Source organism: Erpetoichthys calabaricus, chromosome 5 (assembly GCF_900747795.2).
Source record: "Erpetoichthys calabaricus chromosome 5, fErpCal1.3, whole genome shotgun sequence".
NCBI lineage: Eukaryota > Metazoa > Chordata > Cladistia > Polypteriformes > Polypteridae > Erpetoichthys > Erpetoichthys calabaricus.
The window spans coordinates 11586091-11606861 of record NC_041398.2 but is presented as its reverse complement, the minus strand read 5'-3'; the positions used below and the strand labels follow the sequence as shown (position 1 = coordinate 11606861).

Sequence of the window (20771 nt, the reverse complement as noted above, 5' to 3'; positions counted from 1 at the left end):
GATTATGCAGGCTCAGAGGGGTTCACAAACTTTTTCATATGACTGTAAGAGCCATTTAAATAGCAGAGAATCGATCCGTTATGGCACTCTTTGCCAACTCTACACTATAAAGGCGTCTTCAGAGAATGAATTTGCACGTATAAATGGTAAGCATTTCCACTCTGTTAAGGTGCTGCACCAAAAGTGTGTCGCAGTGTGTAAGTATATAGCATACTGCCTAATGTGGCACACAATCGTGGCTTCTCCGTACCTGAAGAGATGCTTTATGATGAACCGGACCCTGACTCACTAAATGATCAGACAGCATTACAACTTTATTTGCATGTCATTAGCAGAAGGTAAAAACAGGTTAGCAGATGTACTTATTTTTTAACCCATTCCTTTAATTTGTGGTCAATATCACACAGTACAGCCCTTGTATTCCATTAGTTCATTGGCCACATCTCTAATGATTGCATTTTGTGACTGCAGAACAGCAACTGTCAGCACACAGCCAGAGATGATTTCTGATACAGAGGTGTGAGTGCAAGAAGATGGACTCAGCAGAGCAGCAACATCACCACCTGAGCATCACGCGGGGAGAGCAGTTTTTGTAATATAGTCTGAAACAGAATAAACAGATGGCGGGCTAGGGCTCGCCTTTTCACAGCGACTTTGATATCTGACCATTTTCTTTTTATATTTTTAGTTTAGATGTGAACTTGAACTTTTGAGTGTCTCCGCCACATTGTATCATTCCATAACTTCATTTTGTTGCTTATACCATTGCTTAAGCCAGCGTTTCTCGACCATTAAGTATTTGCAACCCGAGTTTTCATAACAGTTTTAATCGTGCCCCCCCTTTTTTTGAAAGGAGCCCACTAATACCAATTTGTTCTTTTTTAATTAATGATATATCATAGATACATATTTTATTATACCTTCTTAACTTTTATCGACATTTATCTAACTCTATATTTATTTTTCTAGTATCAGAATGTAGTTTAAGTTAATTTGTTTTGGTTTCAATAGATGTCTTTTTCATATTTTTGATTCTTTTTTTCTTTTTGTCACATCTTCGCACCCCCCTTTCTGTTACTTCACACCCCCCTAGGGGGGCCCACCCCACAGATTGAGAACCACTGGCTGGAGCCAACAATTAGTACGTTTTTCCTTGCCTCCACTTTGCAGTCGTTGAAATTCATTTTTCCACGTGATTTTGCCATTGCCCTTTAACAACACACCAAACAGAAAGCGATATTGATTTGCATATTAAAGTATGCATAATTATGGGAGGAGTCAGGGTGGGGCGGTAGGCACATGAACGTGTGTTACATTTCACAGTTATTGGGATTTGAAAAGGGGAAATGCGTAGAACTTGGCGTACGCACAGTTTTATGCATTTGTACGCACATTTCTGTTTTTGTCATCTATATGCCATGTTTTAGTGTGAATTTGACGCACATGAGAAAAGTGGAAAAAAAACTCTGATAATTCAGCAATGTGTTTTGAAAATTTGGAATTTTATTTAAAAAAAATACCAAACAAAGAGCAGAATACAACAAAATAATGCTGTAAACCAAAAACCTAAGATTGACTCATGTAATAATACTTAGAAATGAAGAGTACAAAATAAAAATCAAAGGTGATATAGAGGACTGGGCGGAGCTCCAGCTGGAATGTCATGGTGGCTCTACAACCTTACACTCCACATACAGGGAACAGGGCACATAATTAATGAACTAAAGAATATTCAAAACATGACATACAAAATGACAAAAATATCATCAATGACAAGATATACACAATAATAAGAGCCCAAGAGGTGGTGCTACTTTGACGTCACTGCTGAAGGACCACCCTCATCCCAAGAGGTGGCACCATAAAATTACCTGAACATAACCCATGAAATAATATGCACAATAATAATAGTAATAAAAAATGAAACTACACTTAAACCAGGGTTGAGTCCCTGGCTGAAACATAACATGGGTGTCTCCATTGAAGCCCACGACATCAGGAATTCTGTGATCTCCACCCTCAATCAAAATGTGATGATGCTGTCTGTTAATGAGCTCTAACAGAATGGAAAACCTTTTATTCTTTGAACAAATTGCACATTGGCACCAGAGGCAGGGCCACTGTGAGGTCACACCCTCAGCCCAAGAGGCAGGGATATCCTGATGTTACTACCGAAGCACCGCCGTTAGCCCACTCTGATGTCAGAAGGAGTGTATTGGGGGTCAGGCTGCCTAAGGTGATGCTTTTCCTATGCAGTGAATGGAGGGTCCTGAAGTGTTTTATGGGGCCTCACACCATTTCACCTTATTGAGTGTCCTTAATCACAACATCACAAAGTTGGAAGTTCAAGTTCAAGGGTTTTTGGTAAATTTGTTAAGTTTTGAGGTTTACGGAAAGCTGTTCATTTCAACTCTTAAGGTTTCAAACAATTTCTCTTCATAAAGCTTACAATATTTCCAGTAATATTTCTTTTCATTTTTAGAGCTAATTTGGATATGACCAAAGGGGTGGGATGCTTACATGGGCCACGATAGGCCTTTGGATGTGAAACCCATTCCATTAACCAGCAGAGAGTGGTGGTCCAAAACATGTTCAGTTCGGAATCGTTTCCATTTGATATCCTGTCGTCGCTGTGAAAATCGCTTACTTCCAGAAATCACTTGCCACAGGATGAGCACAAATAAACATTCACCTCCGAGACGAGTCTCTCAATTTGTCATTTGGAACTCAGCTGTGTCTAGAATGAACTGTAGTCATGACATTATTTTAATGATTTCTACCAAAGTCTTGTAAGCTCATGAAGAGTGTTTTATATAATTCTGGAATTGAAACAGTGTTGCTTTCCAGAAGCCTGTCATCCGATCTCGGATGGTAGTAAACTGGCATTCTAATTGGGCCTGCAGGTTTGTCACAAGCCTAGAGGACTGTGCTGGCTTATTGTACACAGCGTTTGCTTGTATTGTCCCTAAATTCTGAACATGGAGAAATCTTTTGGGACTGATACCCTACCAATGTTGGTTCTGTTTTGTTCTGTTAATTTGCTATATCCATATGTCTGACCTGAAGAGATCGCTCTGTCTGGCATGTGGTTCTGATGTCTCTGTGGTACTAGGTCGTTATATTTTTATAATGAAAGTTCAATCCATGTTTTCCTCATTTATCAGTATATCTGGATTTTTAAAGTATAGAGATGTGATCCTGATAACTCTGTGAGAATAGGAATTTGTTGATTTGATATACTTTGTTAATCCCTGAAGGGAAATTGTCTTTTCACATGACCTTTGGGGGTCAGAGCACAGGGTCGGCCATTGTATACAGCAACCCCTGGAGTAATTATCAGGTTAAGGGCCTCGCTTGTGGGCCCAACGGATCCCATATAGTTTTATAATGTAGGTTTCACCAAAGTTGTCCTTGTTCATCCAGATATTTAGCTTGTAGAAATTGCTCTGTCTGGCACATGGTCCAAATAGCACCTAGGACATTACATTTTTACTAAATAGGTTCTATGCACGTTTTCATTAATCACTATATCCAGATTTTAATCCTACAGAGACTGTTCTCTCTAGCAGGTGGTCTCAAGGTCTCGACGCTATTCATGATGTCAGACACAGGGAGACAGCTGGCAGGTTACGCAAAGGGCAACACCATCACCAAGCAGAAGAGGGCGCTGTCAGTAACACTTTCTCCTCGTTTACCTCCAGAACCAAACCCAACTCATTTCATCACACCGTTCATGGTAATTTCCACCTCTTCCACAATTGAGCTGGAAGTCAGGGTTCGGTATTGGAACCCGTGTCTGTGTGTAGAGTAAGACGTGCACAGGGGAGTCAGCTAAAGGGCTCAAATGGAGGTAATTCCATGCCAGACCAGGTGAGGGCAGAGTGTATTCACTCTTTCTGTTTTTCTCCTGTAGACCACTCACGGGAAATTCCCTCCTGACCCCAATGACGTCACTTCCAGCTCTGGGCCTGACGACGTCACTTCCACTGCCTCACTTTAAAACCACCATTTTGCCACCTACACATCAGTTCTGTCTTTAACAATAACTTAATAATACCTCTAACTGTTGCACCTCTACAGTACAAGTCAACCTGAATCACCTCTGATGTCCACCAGAAGGAGAATCAACAGCTCTTTTCAAATTCTGAACTGAGACCCCTGCCAAATGGTTTTGAATGTCTCTCTGCTGTATCAATACCGAAGCGGAGCAGGGATCCACGTGAACAGCAGTGGAACTGGATCTGACCTAAGCACACACGAGAGCGGAAAAATGATGACTTTACAGCGGTCGTTGCCTGGTGGGGCCGGACCAAGCCCACCTCTGTGTAGTGATATCGCTGCGTTGACACGAGCATCCCTCGCTCAAAGCCGATACCATTGAACCGACACCAGAAAATACCACTCAATGTCTGGTCATCTGTGCACGGATCCCTAAACTTCAATCTAAAGGGAAAGAAAACGATGCTAGCAATGTCTTGCATCTGTTTCAGGGTGACGGGCCATGTTTACTACATTATGGGACCATCACAGGGACCCCTGCCTTTTTCAAATCGGACAAAATGGTCTTGCCTGAAGGATTCCTCGAACATATCGGCAGACACTATAGATGTTGACGTTTGCCATCCAGGTAAAATCCATTAACGTCTGTGTCAGAAGTAACATATACAGTTCACCTATGTGCATATCGACACTAAGTATCACTGTGAAGTGGTCACCTGTCCATAGCCTGCACCCTCCAAATGAAGGGTGATGTAGTATAAAAGCAGACATGGGGTCATCCAAAGAAAAAGACATGGGGTCATACAAAAACAGGCAGCGGGTCATGTAGAACTCAGTTTTTGAAAGTCAGTTTCTTATTTCTCACAACAACCTACCAACAAATATACGAGGTGGCTACCCCAAACCGTTTTGTGGCTTTTGTCCTTTCTTCTGACACCACTGACATACGTTGACTTTCAGGACTCACCTTAATGGTCCTGTGTTTGTTTTTTGTTGCTATCATTAACCTTCTTTTTGTCTTCGTTATATACGGGGTTATATAAATTGGCTACATCAGCCTTCCTCATCTGGTGTTTAAAATCCTGCCGACTACGCCACTGTGAAACTTGTTATTCCGGTGCTTGTTAAGTATTGCAAGGTATGCTGGTTCTGTCATTTCTACAATGTTTTAAATCCTGCCGACTACACCAAAGTAATAAAATACAAAGATAGGATAAACAGTTGGGGTTCCCAAGGGTATGCACCATATGACGAAGACAAAAAGAAAGTTAATAGTAGCACACAAAAGACAAATGGGACAATTAAGGTCAGTGGTGACTATCAATGCAAGATTCTTCTATGGCACCATGACTACTCACAGAAGAGACGTTTCGATCTTGGACCCTAACTTCTGGCAAAATTGATCTCAACAGGGAGGAAGAGGTGGGACTTCTGGTGAATGGCCATAGGGCAGGTTCAGTCCTGGATGTAAAAGAGGAGAAAGTCTTGCCAGCAGAGCAGTGGCATTGCTTCTTCTGCAAACTACCAGTTTCTACCTATTCGGACATGTCTGACAATACTTTGTGCTGTAGGTGGAGCTCAGTGCTCTGAATCCTGCAAACGAGAGCGTGAGAGTCCACACTACCTACCCGAGTCTCCACTTTTCCCTTTTATCACTTATCGATTTGACTCTTGAAGCATCGAGTGCACAGATCAGCAGATGATGACAATGATGGTGGTGATGATGATGACGAGATGCTCATCCATGTCACACACCTGTTTTTAAGGTTATCCATGGGTCAGGTCATCGACCACATAGGGTTCCTAGCACTTGACTTGCAAAATAAAACGAGGATTGTTAGGAGGTTTCTAACTTGCACTTCAGTGAGGGTGAGCAGGGATCTCTGAAGAATTGTGTTTTGTTCTGTGAATACACTCTCTCGTGTTCTTCTTAGTGTTTTTGTCTTAATTAGGCTTTTACAGACTCCTTAGCTGCACACATCTCGGAATTGAATTTCTCCCAAGTGTCACTCCTTAGCTGTCAATTCCTGTTGTATCGCTGACGCTTTCAAAGTGTGGAGTCTTTTGTGTTTCTTGAGATTCCCACCGCATGAAAACTGCTTGCCACACTCAGAACAGCGATATGGCCTCTCTCCTGTGTGAACTATTTTGTGGTTGCGAAGACTACTTTGGTACGAGAAGCATTTCCCACACTCAGTACAACAATAGGGCTTCTCCCCCGTGTGAATTCTTTTGTGCGCCAGGAGATTGCTGCTGAACGCAAATTTTTTGCCACATTCTGAACACCCAAAGGGCTTCTCTCCGGTGTGAATTCCCCTGTGGCTTTGAAGGATACTCATGCGTGAAAATCTTTTGCCACATTCAGAACAGCAATAAGGCTTCTCTCCGGTGTGAATACTGATATGTTTCTTAAGGCCCCCGCTGCATGAGAATCGTTTGTCACATTCGGGACAACCATATGGCCTCTCCCCGGTGTGAATTCTTTTGTGAACTAGAAAGGTGCCACTGCTTGAGAAGTGTTTGCCACATTCGGAACAGCAATACGGCTTCTGCCCAGTGTGAATTCTGGAGTGAACCTGAAGGCCACCTCGGCGCAAAAACTGTTTGCCGCATTCAGAGCAGCAATACGGCTTTTGACTCTCAGGAACCCATGGATGATATTTAGAACCAGGCTGCTGTTGAAAACGTTTGGAGCACTCTTTGGAGAGCGATAAAGCTTCTGGACTAGCACTGTACGCTTCTGGGGTATTGATGGTGACCATCTCCGCTAATTCCCCAACAGGAGGAATGCTCAGCTCCATAGAGCTCCTTGATCCAGAGTTTGACGTCTTTGTATCATCACTGGGGTCTTTGTGTGGAGGTCTGCGTTGAAGAGATGTCTCAGTTATTGCAGATGAGGGAAAGCCAGAATCCGCTTGTTGATCTGCAGTATAAGAACAGAGGTGACACTTTGGGTTACAAACACTCCACATGAATAGGAATTAGAAGCAGATCTCACATAAACCATCACAAATGTTCCACCCTGTGGTCAACCTAACCCCAGTGCTGCCACCAACTACCTGTACTCTATGATTCCTCCTGCTGTGACACTGTCTGTCATCCCTGCTCTAGTCAAGCTCACAAAAGACCCTACTTTCCATGGCTTCCAAAAGCTCTGTTGAGTCCATGGACAGAGCTCAGGACAGCTGGAAGGAAATGGAGCAAATCAATGGCCCAGTCTGACCTGCAGCAACTTCAGCCACTTCCATCTCCCTTTGTTTTCGCTGCTACCATTGCTATGGGAAGTTTCTGTCAAAACAGAATTAGCAACACTTCTGATACTTGTTGACCTCCACCATCAACCTCCTTGAGTGATGAGGACTTTGCAATCTTTTATTTGCAGAAGGTTTCTGTCATCAGCAGTCAACTGTCATCTCTCCCACCAGACAGACTGTTCCCTCCTGAACCCACCACAGAACTCTCCTTCTATCCTCCACTGATGTTTCCCACCTCCACTCCATTCGTTCCATCCCCACACATCATCTCTCAGTTTCACACGTCAACACCACCTCACTCTGCGCAGAATCCCGTGTTCAAACAAGCTCTTTTAGCTCTTCCACTCAAGAGGCTCCCGCTTAACCCATCTCACGTAGGTCATCACCGACCAGTCCCTCTCCTCTCCTTTCCATTTGAAACACTTGACCATGCCGTCTCTAACCAAGTCTCTGCCTTCCCCTTACAGAACGGTCGGACCTCGAGATGCATGAGATGCACCACTCCATCGTTGTCGACATGAGCTGCCAACACGTCCTCTGTCCTCATTCAGACAGAACACTCATCTGCCTGCAACACAGTCAAACACCAAACCCTCCTTACTACTCTCTCTGACCTTAGACCACCTGAGGGCAGTCCCAGGGATGCTGAGCCCCACTTCTTGGGCAGATTGTACCTTATGTCTTGGCATGGACTAGACAAGCATGGGTCCCCAGGATCGGTGCACCTCCTCACAAGGCGCCATCACCCTGCACTATGCTTATGATACACACACTTATCCATTAGATTCTCCACATGTATCACTGATACTGCAACCTGAATGATGGAGCACGCTCTTCAGCTCAACCTGTTGGAGACAGACCTCCTTGTTATCCAAGCATCTCCATTTATTCATCTCTGTTGAGCTCAGCTCCTTCTCGCCAACACCCGCCAAATCAGCACACAAATATGGGGTGGTGAATGAGGACCAGCTGTTCAGGGCACAGGGTGCTTCAATCTCTCGGTCTTGGAGATTCACTCTCTCTAAGGTCAGACCAGAACCGATGGAGTAGAAAGCACAACTCCTGGTCCAGGCTTTGACCTTGTCACATCTGGGCTACTGGTGTGTGTCGCCAAGGCACTGTAGATGATGATGATGATAGACTTTTACTAATCTATGAGGGAAAATGGTCTTTTCACTTGACCTTTAGAGGTCAGGTGATCAAAATGTAGCAACACGTCTGGTGTCTCTGGTGACTCTTCCTATGAAATCAGTAGACGGATTGGAAGAGCATGGGGGGCGGGGGGTCATGAGGTCACTGGAAAGGGGTGTGTGGCGCTCCTGATATCTCTGCAAGTCTTCAGAGTCCTGGTGCTCCGTTTGTGAGACATGCACACTATCCAGTGATCTGACTTGAAGACTGGACTCCGTCATGTGTGTCTCTTCAGAGAATCTTTGGGTCCTGCTGGTTTGACTTTGAATGAGGCACATGACCTGAATTGTGAGGGAGCGTCAGTTATGGCACTATGGCCATGTGGCGTGATTACCCGAGGGTGATCTAGCTTGCAGGACCATCATTGTAAAGGCCAAGGGGACACCCACAAAATACCTGGCTGCGGCAGATACAGGGTCATTTCTGGGAGTTGGGACTGTCCTTGTCAACCAGGATCCCAAGTTGTTTTGTTGTGCGGTTGGTACAAGTGCATGCTCCCTGACCGGACGTTAACTAGCCACGGTGGGCACCTGTCACTCCTCTCTTCAGCTCCCTACACTGGTTTCCTGCAGCAGCATGGGTTAACTTCAGATCCTTGATCACAGCCTACAGAGTAGTCAGTGGGTCAGCACCCACTGTACATGGAGACACTTGTGAGGTCCTCTATTCCCTTCCTGACCACTCAGGTCTGTCATTGAATGTCTGGTGATGTCACCTCTATGTGGTATCAAATCTCAGTCCAGACTCTTTGATAGTGCAGTTCCCCAGTTAGCAGAAAAAGCTGCCCACCACCATTCAAACTCCTGACTCCCCTCAATGTGTTTATGGAGCGTTTGAAGCCCCTCTTATTGTGCAAATTTTTGTCTAACTGATGACGGCTCTGCTGGGTTCTTGATGTGTAATTCCTTTGTGTTTTGTTTTGAGCTCTTCATTTGTGATTATCGATTCTGTCAACTTGTCCTCTCACACTTGTTCCCAAACAGCCCCTCAGACTGATGTTTACTCTATTATATTGACCCCTTTCACTCTTCTGTAAGTAGCTCTGGATAAACGTATCTGCTAAGCAAACGCATGGAAACATAACTCTGTGACGGCCAGTGGGGCTTTTCACACTGTGGTATATCAGGCTGGTGACATTAATTTAAGAGAGGCCCACCAAATCAACACGCTGATGAAGGAGGCAGCCTCAGGTATGGTGTGTGCTCTGGACCTGCTGGAGGTAGTAGAGAACCAAGATAACACTCATGGAGAATTAGTAACAATGCTGATGTCCTTTAATGTGGGTAGTAACGTCATCAACATGTCCTCTAACTCTGATGGCCAGTGTGGTGTGCTTGGCCATCAGCATCACTTTAAGAGAGGCCCACCAAATCAACACGCTGATGAAGGAGGCAGCCTCAGGTATGGTGTGCATTCTGGACCTGTTGGAGGTAGTAGAAGAGGAGAGAATGAAGAACAAAGCCGACTGCCATGATGAACAACGCTGCACATCCGCTCTGTGACACACCGACATGGGGGACTTTCAGCCAACAAATCACTCAGCAGAAGTGTGACAAGAAATGCTATGGGGACTCATTTATACTAACAGCAATATGTTTGTATAGCGCCTCATTGGAACTGGGACTGCCGAGTCAGAAGTCTTCATTTGTTTAAGTTTTCTTTCTATCTATCCATCCATCCATTTTCCAACCCGCTGAATCCGAACACAGGGTCATGGGGGTCTGCTGGAGCCAATCCCAGCCAACACAGGGCACAAGGCAGGGACCAATCCCGGGCAGGGTGCCAACCCACCGCAGGACACACACAAACACACCCACACACCAAGCACACACTAGGGCCAATTTCGAATCGCCAATCTACCTAACCTGCATGTCTTTGGACTGTGGGAGGAAACCGGAGCGCCCGGAGGAAACCCACGCAGACACGGGGAGAACATGCAAACTCCACGCAGGGAGGACCCGGGAATCAAACCCAGGTCTCCAGATCTCCCAACTGCGAGGCAGCAGCGCTACCCACTGCGCCACCGTGCCGCCCTCTTTCTATCTAGTATTCTGGAATTTTAGAATGTTATGTAGTGCCCTTCATATTCATCTATTTGTTATATAGTGCCTTTCAGATCCATCTATCTACGTGTTATATAGTGTTTTTCATTGTTAGTCAGTCATTTTCCAACCCGCCATATCATAACACAGGGTCATGGGGGTCTGCTGGAGCCAATCCCAGCCAACACAGGGCGCAAGGCAGGAATAAATCCTGGGCAGGGCACCAGCTCACCGTAGGGCACAAACACACACACTAGGGACAATTTAAGATCACCAATGCACGAAACCTCCATGTCTTTGGACTGTGGGAGGAAACCGGGCCACCTGGAGAAAATCTGGGAGAACATGCAAGCTCCATGCAGGGAGGCTCCGGGAAGTGAACCCAGGTCTCCTAACTGTGAGGCAACAGCACTACCACTGTGCCACCATGTCGCCCCATGCTTTTCATATTCATCTATTAAATAGTGCCTTTCAGATCCATCTATGTTATATAGTGCCTCTCATATTAATCTGTTATATAGTGCCGTTAATATCCATCTATCTATTTGTTGTATAATGCCTTTAATATCCATCTATCTATCTGTTATATAGTACAGGGTGATTCTAATGACTGGGCGCCAAGTTATGATGTATTTTAGAGATAAATAGCTATTGTAAAAATCCAAAGTTCCACTGGGAGACAAATAAACTGCCATCTATCTATTTAATAGTGTCTTTCATATCCATCTATGTATTTGTTATATATTGCCTTTCATATCCATCTACCTATGCATCTATCTGTTGTATATTGCCTTTCATATCCACATATTTGTTATATAGTGCCTTTCAGATCCAGCTATCTATTTATTATATAGTGCCTTTCATATCCACCTACCTATGCACCTATCTGTTATATAGTGCCTTTCATATCCACTTATTTGTTATATAGTGCCTTTCAGATCCAGCTATCTATTCATTACATAGTACCTTTCATCTCCATTTTTCTATCTATCTACACTATGAATAAAGATTACGCCCAGTGAGGGCTGGGTGGTTTCACATCCTTGGGACCCCCTGTGGATTTTGTTTTCTTCTGTGACCCAATTTGGAATTGTTGTTTTGTCTGTTCTCCTAGCCATCTGACCTCACTTCATTCTTTGCCTAATCTTATTTTTGCTTCCTATAAACTTGTCTTTTTTCATGTTGTAAAGCACTTTGAGTGACACCATTTGTATGGAAATTTGCTACAGAAATACATGTTGGTGTTGTTCTTGGGCTCACTCAGTAGAAATGCTGATCAGGTCATTTCTAGCACTGGGGTGGGGTGAAGCTCTTAAATTAGTCATGAACTGACTTATCTTCAAGTTACACAAATTTTCAGGACACCCTGGCATTCTGAGTCCCCCCACGATCACCGGAGCTCAGACACGGCTGCTAACCTGCACGACTGTCCTGTGACCCTCCTGAACTCTCCACCTTTCAATGTTCTGCACACTTGGACAGCATTTGGAGAAGACAACAGCCAGAGTGGCTCAGTGGACTGTTGTGCTAATCGCTTCCAGCTTGTGCCAGAGTCTGGATTTGAATGCTGAAAACGTCTTTAACTCTTTTAGGGCTAATTTTTTTTTTGTTTCTTTTCTCCCAGGGCTGAATATTTTTCCAAAAACTAACATTTTTTAAAAAAGAACACAAAGCAATTGTTTAACATATCAAATCAACAAAAAATATTTACTTTTGACAAATGTTACTGTCTTGCATGTTGTATGAGCCTGAATTCTCTATGTGTTGTTTTGATGCCTATTTTTCAATTGTCTGTTGCTGCATTTTCTAACATATATTGTTAGTGTGTACTGTAGAGAGACAAGTCACCCATTTGCCATCGTGCCATGCCACTGCCACCAAGTTTTCTGCCTGCATGAAAACCGTATTGTCACCTCTTTTCATCTTCTGAAACTTTATGAACTTTATGTATGGCATTATAGCTTGGCTCACCCCATGGGATTTGCTTCTGTTTATTACAGAAGTGAATAAAACTTTGCAGCAGCACGTACCTAAGCCACCAGGGGACAAAACACGTTTGGACCAATGCTCCCTGAAGTTATCTCACCAGTTCTGTCCCATCTCTATTTGTAATGCCACAGCGCGCTTCATCTCGTCTTTCGTTGTGGGTTTCCACTTTGAATAACGAGAATGCGATGCAAACGCAGCCCGCGATTCAAAAAAATCTCTGCCTACCTGTTTGTCTCGTATGACAGTAGCTGAAAAGCAGCATCAGGAGAGAGCAGCCTGAAGTACAGCAGCTGGTGATCTGTCGTGTCCAAAAGCAAGCCATGCCGTCTTGTAAACTCTGGTAGCCAGATCGGCTCTCAACGGATCAATGTATGTGTATTTATCCCATGCGAACCTTGCCGTAGATGCATCGGCTGCGCGAAGGCACTCAACTGGCAGCAGATCCGCTGGCGCGGCATCGGCTGGTGTCTGATCAGTTGATGCCTGCTTCTAACTCTCTTGCTCGATCTCCTGATCACTGCCAATAAAGTCCGATTCTGAAAAATCAAGAGTCTGACTCCGCGGTAATGCGCAAAACAACGTCTGCCAAGTGTTTTCTTTTCTGCACTTGCTTCGCTGCCTTTTCACATGTCGGTGCCATCTTGCCATTGTTTACATTTCGCAACTCACGCACACGCAATGTTTATTTGCCGAGTCAACGAGTCTAGCATTCCTCCAAGCACAGAGGGAATGCCTGTGACGTGACAGTGAGATTTGTCGCCATTAACAGCTGATTGTCGCCCTTTATCCCTGGATGTCGACATTCGCCTTCAACCCCTCCTGTCGACAAAAGTCGACATCCGCCCTAAAAGAGTTAACACAAACTCTTAAGTATTGATATTTTTACTTGTGTCGTGGTTGACTGGTGATGCTGTTGTGGTTTGTCTGTGGCTTTGAGGGCAGCAGTGAGTACCTTCAACAGTGTGATTCCCAGCATGAAACCTGTTCCATCTGGACAGGCTAGCGCCCCCTGGTGGACACAGATAACTTCATCCCAATCGACTGCCCATGAATTGCAGTACGTACCTCTGCCCGTCTCTTTGGGAAATCGATCCGGTGTGCAGAGATGGTCTTTGGCTAGCTCCACGCCTTCAAGGTTGGGTATTTCAAGGCAACTCAGAACCACCTCTGAATCCTCTGCTTTAATGCTGACCAATTGCTCCTTGCAATCCTCCTGTTTAAAACACACAATTCTTCCTTCCCAGACATTCGACTTCACGCAGACACCCTCTGGCACAAGCACGGCAGATCCACATTCCCAGTCTTCCTCCTTGACGCGGGCCAGTTTCTGTCCTGTGACACCAGGGGGCGAGGCCATGTTTAGTGTGATGAGCCAACGCCGGTCCTGTAGAGTCTCCTCTTTATAGTCACACCCCTGGTCTTTAGACAATCACACAATTAATGCTGAAGCCACATCAAGAGGATGGACAGCTCCTTATTCCCTGCAAGAAAAAATAAATAAATAATAGGATTACTTAACGTTCTCCACCCTTATCCACTTCCATTAGTAACATCAGTAATGTAGAAGTAGGGAAGCACGGTGCACCCTCATGGAGTTCATTCTCAAAGGCCATGATGAACTGCATCCATCAGAGCTCCTGACTGTGAGGACACTTAGTGGAGAATAAGGGCACTGAAGCTGACTGTGGAGAATCAGTTCAATTAAACTGTGAATCGTGCGCTTCAGGACCCCTAGTGGAGACTAAGGAGACTGAAGCTGATCCTCCAAAAGTCCATCAATTAAACTGTAAAACACGTGCTCGAGGACCCTTAGTGGAAACTAAGGGGACTGAAGTCGATTCTGCAGAATTGGTTCAATTTAACTGTGAATCATGCACTTCAGGAACGCTAGTGGAGACTAAGGGGACTGAAGCTAATCCTCTAAAATTCCTTCAATTAAACCGTGAAGCATGTGCTCGAGGACACCTAAGTGGAGACTAAGGGCAATAAAACTGGGCCGGCAGAATTCTTCTCATTAAACAGTGACTTGTGTGTTTGAGGACATGCGGTACAGTGGAGATCAGGTGGAATGACGTTAATCCAGTAGAATTAAACAGTAAATCATGTGCTGAAGTACACCTAAGGGGACTACAGTTCGTTCTCCAGCATCTTTTTAATTAAACGGTTAAATCAAATGCACGAGGACACCTAGTGGAGGCTAAGTATGGGCAGTAAAGTTGAGGCAACAGAATTGTTCTGATTAAACAGCAGCTTGTGTGTTTGAGGACACCTAGTGGAGACCAAGTGGAAAGAAGCTGATCCATATTACTAACTGAAGGTTGTAAACCGGGTGTCATGGACGCAGGCACACAGGACGCAGGACACATCAAAGCACACGCACACTGCGAGAGAGTCAAACCCAGCATCGAAGCGCAGCGACTCAGCGCCCCAGTCAGTAGGTGGCGCCCAAACAACACAACACAACCTGTAAACTAAACTTCAGGTCACCGCCCGAACGTGCACACCACCGCATATAAAACCTTTGTGCGGAGTCAAGTAATGAATAATGTGCTGCTTGGGAGTAGGTGGCGCCCAAGCAACACAACACAACCTGTAAACTAAACGTTAGGTCACAATACAGGTGCCCGAGGAAAAGACGAGACAGACTATAAGTAATAAACTTTAACAGGTCCTTTACTAAGATCGTTTTCCAGAGTACACGTTACACAGCTCCCCAATACCCATAATCCCTTATTACTACGAAATCCCCAAAGGTCCAGACTACAATATAATACTGTCAAATATGCTGTAGTAACAGTAAGTGCAAACTAAACGTTAGGTCACAATACAAGACAATGAGACAGGCTATAACTAATAAACTTTAACAGGTCCTTTACTAAGAGACACCTCATGACTAGCAGAATCGTACGTCAACGTCGCCGCCATATTGTGAGTGGCACTGCTGCGGAGTGAGGTAATACACAATGTGCTGCTTGGGATTGTACAAACCGCTGTACGCTCTACACCAAATCCCGGGGCATTACATTTCATAGGTAAGGCTGAACAATTGTTTTGGTTATATATGGCCGTTAGCTAAAGTAATGATTAAACAACGGGATTCCCTAAGCCAGGCTAAGCTAGCAAAGCTATGCATTTAGGTGCTCAAGTGAGCCTCCAAACAACGTGTTGGCTAAACGTATTTAGTCACTATGTGGATTGTTGTTAGCTATTAACATGTCTCAACCTTGATGATGTTCTTTCTCAAGGAGCACATTTAGGAAACACACTTTGTAAGTGACAACCATCATTGTATGCTCATGTCTTTAGTTGTGTCTGTCATCCACAAACTAAGGCTGCACCATAGTGCCAGACTGAATACTCTCATATTACAAGATCTGAGTGGGCGAGAGGAGTGTGAAGGCAGTCCCCAAAATGTTACGTATATGGGAGGAATGGTTAATAATAATTTAATACTTGCCAGTATTGGTGTATACATGGATATTAATAATTGAATTTAAACGATTCGCCGAAATCTGTTGTATGCGGACGATACTGTTATATACGTTATTGATATTTCATCAGAATACACGGTTTACACGTCTAACTGTATTAGTTTAGATGGCACGTTTGCCGCTCGCAATAAGGCTCACGTATCGTGTCTACTGGGACACACGGTGAATGCGGCGTCTATCCATATATGTGTATGTATTTAGAACGAGTCATGGCTCCAAACGGAAACAGCTTTACTACAAATGTATTTCTTTCATTAAATGAGAACTTTCCCAGGACGCTCCCACCCTCCATGATCTTACATCCCTACATAGATTAGAAGGAACAGAAAGTAATTGCCATTCTTAGATTTGCGATTCTTTAGAGAATCGGGGCTTACTGGTCTGGTAGAATCCATTCAATCAAAGAGTAAATCAGGAGTTGGAGAGCACCTCGTGGAGTGTAAAGGGACTGAAGCTGACCCTGCAGAATCGTTTCAGTTTAACTGTGAATCAGGTGCTTGAGGACACCTAAGAGGAGACTAAAGGCAATAAAAGTGAGCCAGCAGAATTCTTCTGATTTAACAGTGAAGTGAATGCTGGAGGACACCTAGAGGTTCCTCGCCCCATCACCCTCTGCTTGTCTGAGCCAATTCTGCACCCATCTACTAACATGACCCTGAACTGCCACTTCTTTTAGTTTGGTGCCCACCCTCTCATGTGGCACCTCATCAAATGCTTTCTTAAAGTCCTGATCAATAATGCCATCTGCTCCACTTTGATCGTATCCTTTTGTTGCCTTCCAGCATGTTAGTAAAACACGACTTCCCTCGTCTGAGCCCATGCTGACAGTTCCTAATAACTCCTGTCCTTGCCATGTGTTGCTTAATAATTCCTTCCATTCATGTTCCCGTGATGCACGTTAAGCTTACTGGCCTACAGTTGATTGGATCTGCCCGGTCATCCTTTTATATAATGGGATGATATTTGCCATATTCTAGTCCTTCAGAATCTCTCCAGTGTGCTGTGACCGTAAGGCGCATTTTCTTTTCTTTGAAGGCCTCATTTAATTTTCTGTTAATGATTCAAGGACGTGCTTTACTAAAAAAAAAAAAAAAAAAGATCTCATTTGGTCTCGTCCGTCCACAGGACCTTCTCCCTGAAAGATGTTGGCTTCTTTACGAACATTTCAGCAAACTCCTGTCTGGCTTTTTTTGCATCAGTCATAGGGTCCTTCTGTGTCTCGTAACACATTTCATTCAGTTGGCGACGGATCACGTGAGCGGACCCTTGTTGTGTCTGCAGATCAGCCTGAATTTGTTTGGAAGTTGATTGAGGTTCTTATCATCCACCATTCAAACAATCCTTTGTTGCGATCTTCCATTGATTTTCCTCTTCTGTCCACGTCCAGTGGGGTGAGCTGCAGTGCCATGGGCTGTGAACTTCTAAATGTTGAAGGGTACACAGTGGACACCATCGTAACTAAAGTAGCACATTAAATGCTTTGTTCTGTATTTGATCTTCTATGTGCTCTATGTGTGTGAATCACTACCTGCTTCCGTTCTTTCTCTTTCTCCGACAGGACACAGAATCCATTACATTTGTGATATTACAGCTCTCTGAATAATTAAAATACTGAGATGTATATGTGATATCTTTTTCATGATGATAGGAGTGAAAGCATGTTATTAAACATGGGAACACGGTGGCGCAGTGCTTGTTCATGTCTCACGCAAGAGGCTTGCTGCACCATGTGCGACCTTCGATGAAATAATTTATCACAGCAGTTCTGTCTCTTTCAAACATACTAACCTCCAATTCCTGTCCTTACTTTTCTTTCTCCAAATACCCAATCGCCACACACTCAGCTCTGTAATAGACGTGAAGCCATCTGTAAGCTTAGAACGCCGATTCTTCAAAACTTTTAAGGAACATTGAAATATCTTTGTAGTACATGTTTAATTATTCTCTCCGTCTATCATTCCAGTGTCGCGTCAGCACCAGCAAGAATACAACGCAAGGCAGGAACAATCCTTGAACTAGCTAGCGCTGCGGCACCGTGTCCTCACATGTTTAATTATTAACAATACAGATTATTTAAATGAAGTTAAAGTTTTATCTGTATAATATAATCAACATATTTTGCTTCATTTCATCTTAAAATGATATTGTCATCATATGTAAATACGCGCTTTATAAAGTGGCACAGGTTGTGTAATATTATAACTGTAATGCAAGTTTACAGTGAGGTGATTGTACTTATAAGTCCAAACAGTTCTACAAGGAGCACTTGATGGACTGATTGAGTGCGTTTAGAGTTCTTGGGATGAAACCACGAGGTCCGTACACGGAAGTCTCTAAAGCGATTGCCACATGAGAGCAGTTCAATAAGATAGCATGGCTGAGGCAGTGTGTGCTTGAAACTGTATACCAATAATTCTCTTTCCGATCAGCTGCTGCTGTGATTCCCCACTCATATACAGTGATATAAATACTCCGAGTGGTGCAGTGAGAGTAATATGGAAAAAGATGATCCGATGTGACAACCCTTAACGGGAGCAACTGAAAGAAGAAGAAGGTGCAGGGAGAGTAACAACTCTAAAGCAGTTATGGTATTTGGAATAGTTTGACCAGTCTGTGGACAAATATATTGTTACAGGTTAATTACAATCAGATGCATTAAATTAATAAACATTATGCGGTTAATTTCAGTGTATTTATAAAGCCGCATCAGGTATGTAGATCTAAAAATGAAAGGGTAACCACCCAGGAACAGTAGCACTGTCCCTGATGGAGGATCGCAGGAATCATCAGGCAGAGGGGTCCTTTTATCAGATCGTCTGTCTCAGCTCTGGAATGGCCAATAGGGGGAGGCAGCTTGATGGCTGAGGTCTCCAGGACTCAAAACAAATCCAAATCCTATTATGTGATATTCCATCTGGTATGGGATTAGAAAAAGCTGTGCTAATGTTTGTGGTGCTCCATCTGTTAGAATAACAAATGCACTGCATTTTATTATTAAAATGTTTGGGGTGTGCTGGAATGATGAATGCAAATATGGGATATCATCTACTTTTGAATTCTGCTCTGTACTTGTAATATTTTTATTGCACTATTATATTGCATTGAGGATTTGTTCTGTTCTGTGTATTGTATTGTATTGACCTCCTTTATTTTTTGACACCCACTGCACACCCAACCTAACTGGAAAGGGGTCTCTTATTGAACTGTGTTTCCCAAGGTTTTTCCCTACAAGGGTTTTCTTGTCTTCTTGGAGAGTCAAGGCTGGGGGGCTGTCAAGAGGCAGGGCCTGTTAAAGCCCACTGCGGCACTTCTTATGTTATTGTAGGCTATACAACAATACATTGTATTGTGTTGAGGAGAGCTCATGAGCTGACAGAAGATGGCATTCAGGCAGAGGTCGACACGCACATTCTGGGAAAGGAAGAATGCATTTTAAACACTGAAAAGCAATGGACTCGTAAAACAAATATTCTATTGTATTGGGTATTGTATTGTCTCTCGTGCAACTCGGTGACCCGAGCTTGACAATATATATATAAAAAAGAGTACTTCTGAAACGGCAAAAAAAAATATTTTATTTGAAAATGAGACTGTAGGAGCTAATTTTAGAAAGTTTATGCTTTAAGTTAAACTCCTATTAGTGTCTGCTTAATTTGAATAGAATATCATTTTCTTTCATAGCTGTAGATTATGGTGCGGCCTTTCACCCCCTGTAAGTTAACATGAGATAGAACCTTCTGAGCTAGATCTGTAATCCGGGGTGTGTAATGAAGGCAGTGCGTGTTTGGAATTAGTCTCAGCTGGCACGGTGCCGAAAGATCCATTTGTAGTTTGTGAATGGATAGGCATACGGTTTTCTGATCATTTAGAAATGGTTCAACCGTATTACAAAACGTAAAGAATGAAACGAGATCTATACGCTTTATACAGAACTTTTCTTTTCTTTGCTCTTTCATTTTTTTTCTCTATTTTTGTGTGAACTGTTTTACTCTGAATTTTTACTAAAGCTTTTAGAAACGAAGATACGTTGACTCTGTGGAGTCATTTCAACGTGTCCAGGTATCTCACAAAGTAAACTAAAGCTGCAGAACTTTGGTAATTTTGGGCAAATGCAGCTACAGAGACATTAGATGTGACTTTTTTTTTTGTTTGTTTTTAATAAAAATCCAGGTATGAAAATAAAAGAATTGAGAAGGAGGCAACATGGACGTCGGAGGCAAATATTTGTTTTCAGTTCAGGGCCCAAAGCCCAATCTTTAACTTTGCCTTCTGTCTTTTTCACAATATCTATCTATCTATCTATCTGTCTATCTATCAATTGCTGACAGTTTCAAAGACTGGACTCTAAATGTTTTTTCCAAGGATTGAACCATTCTCCTTCAGCGTAAAACTTTATTTTGTTTGTTTGTGTTTCAGAACGGCTATGAGACTTGAGAAGCACAGCGTGCCCCTCACGACACGGTGCCCCACGGTACGCATTCAGCCCTAAGTGTGATGTCAGCCCTGCACTCCTACCGACAGACTGGAGATTTCACAGCTGGCTGCCCGTTTCTTTGGCACGGCCTGTTGCAGGGTTGCCAAGACTCTGTGTGGAGGGTGCAGGCACGGAATTGAGGATTTTTTTTTTTTTTTGTAGCATCACGTTATTGTCTCTGATGGCAATTTTGTCCCAAAAGATGTTTGTCATACTGAAATTTATATTTCGTTAAAATGAAACTCCATTCCAACAGATGGCATACCCCAAACATTTTAGTAAGAAAATGAATTGCATTTGTTATTTAAAGAGTTGGTGCATCACAAACATT

At 43.5% G+C, this 20771-nt stretch overlaps 1 protein-coding gene across 1 annotated transcript in view; it reads right to left on the bottom strand.

Annotated features, from left to right (window-relative positions):
• Positions 1–1629: 1629 nt before the first annotated feature.
• LOC114641518 (zinc finger protein 347-like) overlaps positions 1630–20771 on the bottom strand; it is a 50082-nt gene continuing 30940 nt past the window's right edge. Inside the window, exons 3-4 of the mRNA XM_051927703.1 lie at positions 13541–13894; positions 1630–6922 (exon numbers count right to left, since the gene is read on the bottom strand). Coding sequence (XP_051783663.1) covers positions 6006–6922; positions 13541–13894 — 1271 coding nt within the window. The 3' untranslated portion in view covers positions 1630–6005. The remainder of the gene's footprint in view (positions 6923–13540; positions 13895–20771) is intronic.